We start from the raw sequence: 14,863 nt of genomic DNA on the forward strand, positions 1-14,863 counted from the left end.
AATGATGGCAATAACACTTATTGCTAATTGTATTAGTGCCTTGCAACAGACTGTGTCTTGGTCAAATTTTCTTGGAAGATTTCCCCAAAAATGGACAATATCCATCATAAATCTCTGCAGCAATAAATTTAGCTGTGGACATGCTAATGGAGTGCTTGTAAACTTGGTGTTATTAAACTTTCTTAATAGGGAGAGACAGACTTGAGGGCTTTGTGGGTGTAGAAGAATAGCTGTTGGAGCAGTGGAATTTGGCATTGCAAAATCTTTGAAATATCAGGATGCTGGGGCTTTCCAGACAAGTTCAGCCTATTATCCTGCCTTCCCTTTAGAATCAAACAACTGAGATGCAGATATGAAGGACTTGGCTCCCAAAGTCGCTGCAGTTTCCTGTGACTTCACCTAAGGGAGTTCAGCCTTGACGTTTCTAAAAAACACGTGGAACTATGTCTCTCTTCCTGGCAGCCACACGGGAAAGTCTTGGAGACAGGGTTAGGTCCCTGGCTGACAGGCAGTCCAGGCTCTTCATCAGAAGGTCATGGCTCTTGGTGTGTGAGAAGACTTGTGGTACCCCTGGTAGGCAAAACAATGCGTGTACTAATGAAGGGAGCCAGACTGAGAGCAAAATCCAACTTGTCTGGCTTGAGTAGGACAAAATCACTTTAGCAAATGGTGTAACTGCAGCTGAGTGGCAGCAGGGGTACTGGTGCCTGACTGGGTCCATGGTACTGAGTGAGAATTTCTCTTGTCCCTCATGTGCATGGACATAAAAGAAGGGACTGACCTTAGTGTGGGGTTCTATCAGCCCTAAGTTTGATCCCTTAACTTGTCTGAGCACGTTGTTTGCCTTGAAACATTGCTCACGAGTGGGGTTTTCATGTTAATCATCACAGCCTGCGTATTTCTTGGTTTTAACTGTACTAGGTAGTCCTGTCACACTGTAAAAGCAGGTAGAGATCTGTGGTGATAAAATGAAAAATCCAGTGCTTCTTTTCACAACCGCTCAACAGCTGCAACAACCAGCAAAGTTTTTTTTCCAAGTCCTTTCTCTCACCACTCCCCGAGGTTCTTAAAGATTGTTGTTTCCTGGTGTGCACTACTGCACACAGAATTCTTGTTTAATGTGAATTTTCTTGTAATTAAGAGAAATTCCATCCTGGAAAAAATATTTGGTTATATATCAACCTCCATCAAACTGGAGTCTAATGTGCCTTGTGAGGATTTCTGAGACCACTTTGGTTCTATACACTGGTAAGTCTGCAGGGGATGATTCTCTTCCACTCTTAAAGGCTTCAAGATCCCATCTGTGAATGAAGTGCAGAATAAATTCAGAACACTGATTCACTTTCTCACCAAATTACCATATTAGGCAAATCTTCCTTTCACCTCCCATCCCTTACAGTTTTATACAGCTTGTGCTGCATGCTTGTGAAACGACACCTTCAGAGTCTGATAACTCAGTCAAATTAAAATGCATTTGTGAGGGAATACAAAAAAGTTTTTCTGAATGAGGTTTTAATTTTTTTGCCAGATTTCAATTTTCTGCTCCAACTGCCTTGTCTTGAGAGTTTGGGGCGAGGGAGAGAAAAAAAAATTAGTGTTTTCTTTCTTTTCATTGTTCCATGCTAGACTGACTTTATAGCATTCTCCCAGTGGATATTTCCTTTGGGCAGGAAATGAGCCTATGTAAATTCATTCTGGAAAGAAAAGGTACAAGCAGCTGTTAAGGAATAATGTGAATTGAAATACTTCAGTGATCATCTCTCACTGTAGTAAACTCTCCTTGGGTTTTGCCAGAGTTTTACTGTTTTATAGTCATGAATGGTAATTTAAGGACAAACTTTACTCTTATTGCTAGCACCTTGCTATTAATAAAGCTGTGTGGGAGGATGCTGTTCCCATTTCATCCATCCACAGAGTTGAATTAAGTTAAAACTGCAGAGTGAAAATTTGACCTTGAGTACCCCCCTCGTTTCTGGTGAGATCTGACTGAGCACATGGCTTGTCCAGTGGTATGCTCTGCTGGCTTGTTGTCTGGAAGAATTGAAGTTGGCTTTTGCCTTAGAGCAGAGCTAATTGACAAATTTTACAGTTCATTACAGGGGAGGGTGTTGTCAGGTTGGAAAATGTCTAAAAAACTCTTTGTGAATGAGGAATTGTGTTGAGGTACTTGTGGCAGGGTGTGAGATTATTGCCTCTTGGGGCAGTTCAACATATGTTTTGTAAAACTGATGGTTTACTAAATATTGGATGAAAGCTCCATAGTTACTGTTGGACAGGTTGTGCATTTTCAATTTTGATTCTCTCTGAGCTGGGCTCTTGTTCATTTTCAGTCTTCAGGGGATTTTAAGTCCATTTCCTTAAGTTCTGGGGTTCATTCCAGCTTTTCTGAAAAGGAAGCCTTGAAAACAGTGCAGAGGGTACTGGAAAATGATGGTATTTGAAAAGTGAGAGAGCACAATAATGGCTGTGGGATGAGAGCACTTACAGAATATTTTTCTTACCAAAATTGTCAGCTTGGCTGTGCTCTGAGCTGATACCTGTTGAGGTAAGTGGGGCAGCTGAAGCTGCAGTTGGGAATTTCAGGCTGGCTCCAGCTCCAGGCAGGCAGCACAGTATTAGGTTATCTTGATATCTTGAAAATTCGTCAATTAAAGACCGTGCTTCTTGTTGTGGAGTAAACACCTTTCCTGAAAATCCACGGAGATGGATTTCATGATGCCAATTTTCAGAACGAAACCAGAAAGCTCCTGTCACTTTGCTGAGACCCAGCTAGTGAGGACTCCCGGGGTGGTGGAGTTCAGCCCCCTGCTCTGGCTGATGCCAAACTGTATAATCCCTGTACCAAATTAATGAATGCTTGTGCTGGAAATGGCACATGGGGGAATTACTGACACACGTTCTATTAAACACTCAAAGCTCCCTGTGACCCTGTCATTGCTGGATGAAACAGCTGCTGAATGGATTCCCCAGCACAGTGGGAAGTAACAATGCCTTGTCTTGCACAGCACATGGCTGAGGTGCTTTCTTACACTGCTTGCTTTATGTTCAGCCTGTGTCTGCAAGGACAGTTCCCTCTGAAGGTGCAGGAAAGCTGCACCTTGGCATTTGTGCTGTCTCAAAAGCTTAAAGGTGTTGATGAAAATGCCTCCAGTTTGTGATTCCTCAAGATCTGCCAATGGAAATGGAGTTCTTTGGAAATTTCATGTGTTATGTCTTTACTTCCTAGGCCGCTTCTTTGTGACCCTTTCTGTCTCTCACCATGCAAAGTCGTCATAAAATCATAGAGTCATGGGGTCACAGATTGGAGAAAACCTTTTAGATCACAAAGTCCAGTCAGCTACCCTGCACCACTGTGGTCACCACTAAACCTTTTCCCCAAGTACCACATCCAGTCTTTTTTGAACACTTCCAGGCATGATGATTCCACCCCTTTCCTGGGCAGCCTGTTCCCATGCCTGACTGCCCTATCAGTGAAGGTGGTTTTCCTGATACCTTTATTCCTCATATCCTTATTCCTAATATAAACTTCCTGTGGTGCAATTTGAGACCATTTCCTCTCATCCTGTCGCTTGTTACCTGGGAGAAGACACTGACTCCCACCTTGCTGCAGCCTCCTTTCAGGGAGTTGTAGAGGACAATAGGGTCCCCCCAGGAGCAGCAAGCAAGTTGAAAGGTGAAGCCATAAGTTCCATCTTTCACTAAAGTAAAAATAGTCATTGAGGATGCCAATTGCTGTCTAATAAATAGCTTGGTATTAACAGCTAATAAATACCTTGGTATTGACTTGCAGGACTTGCAGCAAACTGTACTTCACTGGAAAAAGCATCTTGAGCATGAGCAGTTCTCCTGTTGAACAACTCACCAATGCAGATCTTATTTGAACAGCTGAGAGGCCTGATGAACTGGCAACCTCAGCTCAGTTATTTGTCCAGATCCTAATGCTCAGGATGGTTCTTGTTACTCTTGGTTAAAGAATGTAATTTTTAACTAGTGGGCTAATCTTTTGTGCTGAATGGACTAATAGATGCAGAAAATCTTTACTAGATCAAGATATTTGCTGGAAAGAAAGGATAATAGCCTTTGAGAGAGGATATATCTGATACTTAAAAGCTTATTTACCTAAAATAACTGCGGTACTATCAAACATCTGCACTGTAAGCAGACAGATTGTTCTGTTAAGTGGAAACCTGGCCAAATAAAATATCCTCTACAGCTGACAATTACATTTGAGACAGACTTCAGAGATAAAAATTGGGAGGGAAGAAAGGAGAACACTGGCTTGGCTACTGTACCAGTGCTGTGTTTTGAGCCTTGGTAATACCTGATGACAGCCAGCATGATATTTACATTGCTGCATATACCATAAAAGCAACTGACAGTGATTAAAAGGGAAGGATGAACTTTCTCCACCAAAGTTGCTGTGTTTGGAAATGAGATGTTTGAGCCTGCTTTCCATCGTGTAGAATTAACACTGCATAGCTGCAGTGCCCTTTAAATTAGCCAGAGATGTTGGCACAAAATCAAATAAATATAATTGGTTTCAAACTAAAAATCTAATTTAGGCATGCTAATAGCATCTTAAGTAAATGTGGCAGGTCACGCAGGACTTGTGTAGCTGGCCCTTGGAGCTTGCTGTAGTTACTGCCATGGGGAAAATGGTCTCAGAGGTGTTCCCCAAATCACCTGGGTACCTTGGACAGCCAGAGGGTGTTTTATTAAAGGCATGATGGGAATGTCTGCCAGTCTGGACTTATCTGGGATATGGTGAGGGCTGCAGGGGGTTAGGCATACAGCCAAAGGCAGCACCTTCTGCCACCCTCTCTTCCGTGCTTTGGTGTTTGCAGTGGAAATTTTGGAGGAGAGTCAGATGGACTGATGCTCCTCCCTGGCAATCCTTCTCTCTGCTGATACCTTGTGTGACCAGGGGCTTTGGCTCTGATCTTTGTTTTCCTTGCTTGTCTTGCTCTGGTGTGGAGTCTGATGCTGGGGGGCTGCAGCTCTATCACAGGGAGGCAGTGGAAAGCTCGTCTTGGCTGTGTGTGTGGGTTGGTGACTGCAGATGAAATCAAGCAGCAAAGTGACCCGGTGACCACTTTGTCACGTATCTTGCTGACATGCTTTGCATGGCCAACACTTTTCCTCTCCCTGTGCTCCAGTCCTGGCCTGTTTTATATTGACAGGCTGACCATTTTCTCTCCAAGCCTCTCACTTCCCTGCTTAATCTGTGAGGATTCTCAACCTGAATGTTTGCCGAAGGTGGAAAACAGACAATGTTTTTCTGTGTTCAGGGCCTAAGAGATATTGAAATATTTTTGAGAGAACAATGCAGTGGGGGGTGGGGTGAAGATTTCCATAAGACTCCCCTTCCTTTCTGCAGAAACCTTGGCATCGAGTAATTTAGATTACAGTAGCTAACCTCTCTCCATCTTAGAAATCAATGTCATTTATTTCTTTATAGTTTAGAGTTCAGTGGGGCCATAGGGAGATGTACCTAGCTTGGGGTATTGCCCATTAGTTGCTGATAACTCTGAAAATAATACTGAACTTCTTACAAGTGATTTGACTTGTGTTTATATTCCTTTGAGTCTGAGACATTAAAGACTTGGGCAAGCAGTAAGTCTGCAGCATTAAGTGTTTCTGTATTGATGGGCCACTGGAGGGGAAGCATGTTTAAAAAAGTGCTGGCAGCACTGTGTGATCTTTGCTGGCTTATCATCCTTCACCACTGTACATGGAGCACTAGGAATCTTGAGAAATACATTGTCTTACATGGGCAGAAACCTCTGAGCTCTGGACATGGTGTGTGGTTTTCAGTGGTATTCTCAACTGTGAGAGCTCTTGTCAAGATGGTGAATAACTCACTGTCAGCAAGTTTATGTGCTGTTCAAATGTTTTGGCTCTGTTTCTAATTGGACAGCAGACTTTCAGAATATGCTTCTCCTTATTCGCTGAAATTCTTTGAGCATCTTTGATTAGTATTGGAATACCAGTTGTCTTTTGGACACTGCAGGTGCTGACATAAATTGAGCAAAGACTCTCAGGCTTTGAGAAAGACACATAATGGTTTCTTAATAACTGAAATCTCTTGTATTGTGAGTACTATTTGAAATCCTTGGCCTCACAACTTGCACAGAATCTCAAACTACTTGAGCTCTGGGTGTACTGGAATAAATGATCAGGGAGCATTGCAAAGCAATACACCTGCAATTTAAATGAAACAAAGAGGAACTCAGGAGTGAAAACTGCCTTTTCCTATTCCTCCTTCAATTCTTCAGTAAAAGGTCCAGACTGTAGCCATCACATGTGCTGGTGTGAAATGGAAGTCACTTGTATTAAAATCTTAATTCTCTGCCTGGACTTATTACCCCCCCCATCCTTGCCTTTGCCAGGGTGTTGTCCAGCACATGCCCTGTGTCTTGCTGTACCTGCAGCCACCTTTGGCTTGAACCCAGCTGAGTGTTCCAGCACTGGGCTGTGCTCAAGGTGAGCTGAACCACGAGTGAACCTGCTGCATGCAGTGATGTGAGTTAGGCTGGGCTGAAGGGTGGGGTGACATCTTGACATTGACCACGCGGAAATGCAAAGTTGTAAAATTATTTATTTAAATCAGGGTTGAGCTGTTGTTCCTAAAGCCTTTTCATCAGAAATCCGAGGGTAGCCACCTCCTTGTAAATGTGAGAGTTCAGCTCTTAAGCTGCCTGCAGGATTGTAGCATGCACGTGGTGCAGGTGTCTTCATATGAAGTATGTACTTGTGCTGTGATATGTAGTCCATGGGGATGGCTGGTTTTCCTCCATCCCCCATATAGGCTTTAAATTTGGCTCCCTCACAACTTTCCAGTTAAATCTGCTTTCACTTTCTGCCTTTGCTTATGCTTCTCTGATTTATTTCTTCCCTGCACTGTATTAGCAAGTGTTTCTCTCCCCGTTCTCTACACAGTATCTTTCCATCTCTGCTGTTGATCAAACACTGCATGACTCGAGAAGGTGCACCAAGTTAAACCTGGCTTCTTACTACCTCTGCCACGGTTTTAAATAGGTGATTGTGCTGTGGCTGTGTCACCCTTCAGCTTGTAAAGAAATGTAAAGCCCTGGTTCTTCTCTCAATAGGCAATACTATTCACAGTAAATTTGTGTTGGGAATGAATCGTGGAAAGGTGTCTGGGAGTGAGGGTGGCTGTGTTGGTGCAGCTCTGGGAGCCTCCTGGGGGTAGGTGCATGTCTGTACTCCCATGTTGCTGTGGGAGGGGAGCTGTGCTCACTCCTGTGCTTTTGGGACTTTTTTGTGTCTTGGCCATGGATTATTGCTCTGCTGCTGCTTCAGTTCACCACAGGCCTCCCAACCAGGCACAGAGCAAACCCAGCTGAATTCTCCCTTACTGGTTTTGCTGCTGTTCCCAGTGTCTCTAACAGCAGTACTCAGAGGCAGCTTGCTGTTTGAGCTCACTGAGCAGTGCTAGAAGCACCCAAGTGATCCTCCTGCTGATTAGGGGCTTTAACTCCACTTCTGGAATTGTTAAAACTCCTCCTGCAGTCCCATGCTGAGTAGATGATACTTTGCTGTGAAAGCATTTTCCTCTCCACAGGTAAGCAGACTTTTTGCCCCCTCTGTGGCAATACTAGGAGTATGTTATGAATTCCCTTTGGTTTTATTAATGCTATTTGTAGCTGTTATTGTAGATGGTATCTTCCATTTGTAGTAAGAATTTGGAATTTGGTGTGTAGTGGGGAGATGGCTTGAAAAACATATTCAAGGACCATTAACATTGCATTACTTCACTCTTCCTGAATCGTGGGGCTTGTGCCAGCAAGACTTTGACATCCAATGGACTCTTGTTACCAAGTCCTGCTTGGGGAAAGGAGTATTCCCACCCCATGCTGAGTTGGCAGGAAATTCGAGAGTAGGCTTTTTTTTTTTTCTTTTTTTGCTAGCTTGTTTTTAGAAGCCGTTCATTCTTTGCAAGAGGGCTCTTCTCACCAGAAGCCTCAAATGAGGAGCATAAAATAGAGGCATCACTTTGCCTTCATAGAAAATGGACCAAACAATGCAAGATCGGTCTGAATTTGCAGTCCAGTATTTAATTTCTGGATTAATTAGATGTGTATTTGCCTTGTGCTCTGTAAGAATGCATAAGAAGTTCTATTCCCAGTCTTGTAGCTTCTTGTTTTATTACTGTATTGTCCTTGGAATGAGTAATCAGAGCAGGGCTCCCACAGCTCTTTGGCATGAGGCTTTCAAAGAGTTGAAGCATCCAGAGATGGAGTGAGCCTGCAGAGACAGGAATACCGAGCCTGGGCTGTAAGGCATTAAAGGTTTCCTGGGCTTTGGGGTACCTGGAACCTGAAAGTCACTGCCTGCTCCAGAGCAGCCTTGCAGGGAAGCGTTTTGTGTGCATTGTTCATAAGAGGAAAACCCGGGGGCACAATTATAAACAGAGCCTGCGTCACGAGCGGCTTTCTGGCACCGCACTCCAGATAGGGGAGGATGGATTCCAGATCTCGCTTAAAAATAGAGAGGTCGTGTGTGTGCAGGGGAGGGGAGGAGCTCTGGGCAGGGCTGTGCGGAGGTGTCGGCTGAGCATTGCCCCATGCTGAAGGGGACTTGGGAACGTGACTTATGGGGCAGGTGTGGGAGTAGGATTTCTCCAGCCTTGGAAGAGTTGTTGCTGTCCTCAGCTGTCTGGTGGGAAGTTCTAGAGGAGATGAAGCTGAATTGTACAGAGGTGAATGGTGGAAGGTCAAGGCTGGGAGAAAAACTGGGAGATCTTATTACTTAGCAAGGGGGGAAAAGCTTACCATGTGGGTGGTCGAACAGAGAAACAGTCAAAGAGATTGTAGAAACATCTCTTGTTAAAGAAAAGCCAAACTAGACTGAATGCAATGCTGAGGAATCTGATCTAAGCAGGATTTAATCCTCCCTTCTGCAGGAGGGTGGACTAGAGGCTCCTTCAAACCTAAATGATTTGTCATGTTCATTTGACCCTGGGAAAGTATATTCCCTCTACAGAGGGGATTTAATTCTGTAGTGGGGTAAGGACTGATGCTACAAGACTGTTGTGGAACACCTCTCCTGGTGATTGTAACAGCTTTGTGAGCAACTGAGTTACAATGAAGGGAAACTTTCACATCTCTGAGAGTGCCTGAGTAAATTTAAAGCTGGGGCAACACTGTTTTGTGAGTCCTCCTTCCATGTAACTACTTCAGAGTGCTGTTGCACGTGGTAGGAGAATACTATCCTGAAGCCAGGATTTGATGCTTGTCTTGTGACTGTTTGGCATGAGTGTTCATTGCTTAAGCAGATCTCTCTGCCAAGAGGATCTCTGGCTTCAATTGCATTTGCCTGGGAAGAGGCATCGGTGCAATTCATCCCAGTCTTACTGGGAGAGCTGCAATGTCCTTATGTGGCTGCAGAGATTCAGTTAAATTGGAGACAAATTGTGTAGGGACATGCTGTGTCCTCTGGTCAGTCCCCTGCCTTTCCACTCCTCCAATTAGCCTTGAAATAATTGGTTTCCATTAACTTCAGCTGAGATCTCAGCAGGTTTGTTTTTATTTTAAAAAAATGAAAGCTTCATGTAAGTTGTGGAACTGTAGAAGAGATGGTATCCAGCCTCCTCTGGAAGCTGCTACTGGGCTTTCATGGGGAGTTTGTCTCACCTTAAGGAGTTCAGGCTGGAGCTGTGGATGCTGAAGGTACAGGGACCATGGATCCAGGGGAGAACCTGCAAAATCAGGCTTCAGTAACTGAGTGCTTGGGGACTTTTTTATTTGGGTTATTTTAATCCTTTCAGAGGTTGGTTTTCGTTCAGAAAGAGCCATTTAATCGTAGAAACATGAAAGAAACAGGGGTTAGAAAGGGTATGTTTTCCTCTTAAGGCGGTGTTTTCTAAAGTAGGTCGTGACCCTCTTATGCAGGAATTTTGCAGCTGCTATCCTAAGGGTTGGAACTATATCTGAGAGCCTTACAGAGGCAAAAGCAGGGGGTATTAAGCAGATCCTAATACTCATTTGGGGTCTCCTTCCTCCCCATCATCCTTCAACAAAATGATCTCCTGCTTTTCAGGAATAAAGCAGCAAGCATTTGGCTGTGCCCGGTTTTCATTGTTTTGCTAAGCCGTTATGTTGGAAGAGATTAACCAGGGAGCAAATTTTCTCCGAAAGCTGATCTTGAGCGAGGCTGAGAGAGGGGAGGGAAGAGCCTCAGCACTGACCTTGATCAGAGTGTCTTGAGGTGGGGAGTGAATGGGAACTCAGCACAGGAACATTAACCCTGTGCTGCCCTCATCATTGGGACTGCAGTTTGCTCTGATTGCGGCAGGTCTGTGGCTGCTGCGAGAGTTGGTTTGTCCAAGTTGTGCTACCCTGGCACAAACTGCCCTTGGGCTTTTTCCTCCTTCCATGGCAGCCCAGGAAATCTCTTGTCTTCCTGCTGTTGCCCACATATTTGTTACCTGCTCCTAAACTTTACCTAACTTTCTCAAGGAGCTTTTTCTTTTTCTCTCTGTTGGTGTCATCTCTCCCTATGCTTGTTTTCACTTAGCAATGTGTTCGGCATCCTTGCTGCAGCTTCTCTCCTTTCTTTCTCTTGCCAGCCTGGCATTTAATAAACAAACTGTGTGGCTGCAAAGCCTGAAGTGCCCATGTTGCCATGTTTTCTGAACTCTCCAAAGAAGCATGGAAACCAGTCTTTGTTTGGTCCCAGAAGCTGCTGCTGCCACCAAAGAGCAGCTTGCTTGTGGCACATCGCGCTGCAGCTTGGCTTAATCCTCGCTTGATACGCTTTTGAGATTTCATTGTTTCTCTATAATTAGTGCTACAGAGGAGCTGAAAGAAATGACGAATTAGTGGGAGAGGGGGGAGTGGGGAGAGCAGGTGGTGATCGAACTAAAGAGAGCTGCCAGAAAAGTAGGAGCAGCAGGGAATTAAATGGGAGGAGTCTCGAGTTCAGATGATTCCCTGCCATGTGCCCAGAAGGATTTAGTTTGGGATTTCATTACTGTTCAAATAATGCCATACACTCATAACAGATCGGGTCCCTGTAGGCTGGGGCATTGTCCAGCACTTAGTGAAAAGCAGATTTTGCCCTCAAGTCCTAGTGAGCATTGATCCCGCAGACTCAAGGACTGGAAAGGAGCTGTAGCATGAGTGGTGCTGCTTTTAATTAGGCTGCATCTATTGTTTCTGGTGGTAACATCCTAAAAGAATAAAACACAAAGCTACTCTTTGTGTGGTGACTTCTTTAAGACCCTGGACTTCATCTTGTGAAGGACTTGGTTCACAGTAATGATGTTGCATCTGGATTGTAAGAAGCACCTCTGCCAGTTGTGCTGACACACGCTGGGTTTAACTGGCACAGAAATCCTGGGATGTCATGCTGTGGGGGGAAGCAGGAGCATGCTGACACTATTGAGTGTCTGAGATATCCAGAAAGAGTCTTTGAACACAGATACCTGTGCCTATGAGGACAGGTAGCTTTAGAGGTATAAATACACACTGAGAAACCAACTGGGGAGTGAAAAGGGTTGTGTGACAAGACAGTCCTCTGAGATGCACAGTCCTATATTCTTCCAGCATCTGGCTTGTGTTTTCAGCCTCTATTACTATGCACTAAGACATCCAAAGAAAGAAATCATAATACTGGCACTTTGAATGTGTCAGCAGCAACATTTCTTCTGGGATCTAACTCTTTCCAAAGAACTGATACAGTGTTTGTTTTTTGTTCTGACTTCCAAAAGGCTATTGCTGTAGGGAGACCAGCAGTAACTAGGAAGTGCAAACTCACTTCTGCCTTATGTCACCACTTCTGTGTGTGTTGCTCTCTTTGTCTTGAGCCCTTGTGTTTTTACTTTTTTTCCCCTATCGAAGAAGCAGCAGAAACGAACCAAGAGAAGCAGCTCCTGGGTGAAGAGGAGTAGGTCAGGGCCACCCAGGATTCCCAGTGAATGGGAATTAATTTATGCTGGGATTGCTGCTTTCATGCTGGATTCCTGCACCTGCTGGGCAGAGTGACTACAGGGAGTGCATATGGAGGTTTGCTTTTGGGATGTTTGTCCTGTGCTTAATGTTGTGTATTTCAGCCCTGCTCCTGGCAGTCTAACCAAACTCTGCTGTCAAAACCTCCCGTCCTTGCTGTTCCTGAGCACTTTCTGTTAAATATCTGCATAGACCTCTCCATCGTCTGTTATTTGCTCTAGAATCTGCTTACAGCACTCAAACTTTGTTTTCAAAGCCCTTTGTAAATATTCTTGCTGTTATTGCTGTCCTTTTCCTAATAACTTTGTTTTGCCTTGTGCCGTGAATAGTCTCTGAAAAACAATATGTGTGCAAGTAATAAATGGCCTCAGTGTTGAACTTCTTAAAAACCCATTTGCTTTGGGAAATAATAAAGCTTTAGCAGCATTAGCATTCTGTGTTCTGCACACTTCTGCCATTAAAATGTAAACTCCTGAGTACAGAGAGTCCTGGCAAGCTGATGCTGATGTCCAGGGTGCACTGGCCATGCCATATAAAGTGAAGTCAAAGTCCTGTAGCTCCCACTGTGGCAGGTGCAGGTTGAAGATTAGAGGAGCAGAGTCCCACAGTTCAGGGCTTTTCCATTTATTTCAGTGCGACTCGGAAGGGAGCAGTTTTCCTCTGTCTTTCAGGGCTGAGTTTAAAGCTCTTTCCCTCACCTGGTACTTGGTGTGAGAAGACTCTTGATAGTGATTGTAGGGAGCTTCAGGAGCCATGGTTTGAAAATGGAAGTTTTTGCCCCCAGTTTATTTGAATGTACTAGAGAAAAATCACAAAGCTTGCAAAAATGTGCAGAATCTGGAAGTAGTTTTTATAGTATTAAAAATAGGAGAATCTGCTAAAATTTTTGGTGTTACACCAAAATGGAGAATAGTTGTTTTAATTTCTCTTTATTTTTATTAGCATTTTTTAGGAATTTGCAATAGGAACATTTGAGCTATTTTCCACATATCCTACCCCCATTTTATTACTGTGGAGTTACTCCTTTCCAGTGAAGTGTGTAAATGTGGGGAATCATGATGAAGGTAGAAAGTAAAACAAGGTGTCCTATTGATGAGAGGTGGATGTTGCAACAGCTTCTGGAAGCCAACAAACATCAACAGATTTTAAGTCTCACTATGGCAAACTCCCTTGCATGTCAGAGGCTATGATGGTGTTGGGTGCTTTAAATCCAGAACTCCCTGCTTGTAGCAGCTTGAAGGACTGTATATTAAAATGTGGTATTTTTTCCCTATTGGAATTTAAATGTTCTGGGGCTGTGGTTTTCAACCCAGAAACTGAGGCAGTGTGAGAGCTGGAGCTGAACCTGCTTGAATGAAACCCACCTCGTGCCTTTGCATAAAATGAGGAGAGATGAGAACAGCAGTCAGTGCATAAAGATATTTGAAAAATCTTATTAGTGTCGGTAGCAAAGAGTGGCTTGTTTTGACAATTTGGGTGAACACATCAGGTTAAAATCTGTGTGACCTCAGTGGCATATCTTTTAAAAGTACATGAGTAGAATCACTCTTTTATATGGGAGCTGGAGTCTGGAGAGGGTTTTTGGTCTGCAGAGCTGTAATGATCCCTGGAAGGGATCATAAAGATCCACTTGTTTTAATTCATTTTGCCCAGCAGTTGGGTGTGGGGGCTGAGCCAGCCCATGGAGCTGTGCAGTGGGGAGTGCCTGGATTGCTTTCACTGGGTTTTCACCTGGCTCTGCTGTCTTTGCTACCTGGCACTCAGAATTTTGTTGTCTGGCCTCCTCCCTTCCTGCTGGAGTCCATCAAGTGTTGGTAACTGTTTCTTTTCCCCCCAGGGAGTGGAGCCACCGCCGTGGTGCAGGCAGCCTTCTGCGCTCCGAAGAAGGAGAAGGTGGCGATTAAACGGATCAATCTCGAGAAGTGTCAGACGAGCATGGATGAACTCCTGGTATGCAATCAGAACTGTCTGGGGAGTTGTGTTTCGGTTATTTCTGAGATATCTCTTTGCCAAGTGTCTTAAAACCTTCCTTGTAGTGGGGTGAAGGTGAGGGAACTTGACTGACCTCACTGAAGGCAGCTCAGTTGTCCTGGTTGTGGGACATGGTACTTAAAATGTTAAAAAGATCAACTGTTGCAAAACTTCAGACTGTTTGTTTAGAGCTCAGCACTTTGTATAATCCCTTTGTTTTGAACTGAGTTAATGTGCAAGTGTGAAGCTTTGCTGTACCCACAAGAGCTCTGAAGTTTGAGGGGGATCCAGAGCTATATGCTTTCAAAACATTTAAAATTAAAGAAAATGGCATTGCTTTCTTTTCCTTTCCTGCAGTTCTTTACATTTTTTTCCATTCACCTGTAAACAGAAAAACTGAATGAATTAGCTGTTGTTCCTAATCTGTTTTCTGGTACTGATGCCAGCTAAAGGGATCACTGACATACTGCAGGCTGCCATATGGAAACCCCAGTAATTCTGAGTTCAGGACAGGAGACAGAGTCCTTTGGAGCTGCAGCACTGTAATTTGCTGCTGCTCTGTGCCTCTTTTCTCAAGGTGGTCTCAATGAAAAACAGAATTTTGCAGTAGCTGTGGTAACTGAAATTTCCCTTTTCTCATATATCTCCTGTGTTGATTGGTTTGGTTTTATTCTCTTTGTGTGTGTGAGCTGGTGCCTCTGCAGTGCAGTGGTTGTCTCATTCACCTCACATCTGGAATTTCCCTGAATTTAAGCAAGGCAAACACAGACATTCCTGTGAACATTGAGGTGTCTCCACTAGAATGGGAAAGATCTCTGGGTCAAAAATTTCCACAGTAAATACTGGCATTGTGGAGATGAGGCCTGCTACCATCTTTTCTTTTGAAGCACCTCACTAGGATTTTTATAATCCTGCCTTGT

At 44.0% G+C, this 14,863-nt stretch overlaps 1 protein-coding gene across 1 annotated transcript in view; it reads left to right on the top strand.

The window, feature by feature from the left end:
- Positions 1 to 14,863, top strand: part of OXSR1 (oxidative stress responsive kinase 1) — a 90,256-nt gene that overhangs the window by 5,383 nt on the left and 70,010 nt on the right. Inside the window, exon 2 of the mRNA XM_039726442.1 lies at positions 13,810 to 13,922. Within this exon, the coding sequence (XP_039582376.1) occupies positions 13,810 to 13,922 (113 nt within the window). The remainder of the gene's footprint in view (positions 1 to 13,809; positions 13,923 to 14,863) is intronic.

This window comes from Passer montanus, unplaced genomic scaffold (genome assembly GCF_014805655.1).
Source record: "Passer montanus isolate IOZ18808 unplaced genomic scaffold, ASM1480565v1 scaffold59, whole genome shotgun sequence".
In the NCBI taxonomy this organism is placed as follows: domain Eukaryota; kingdom Metazoa; phylum Chordata; class Aves; order Passeriformes; family Passeridae; genus Passer; species Passer montanus.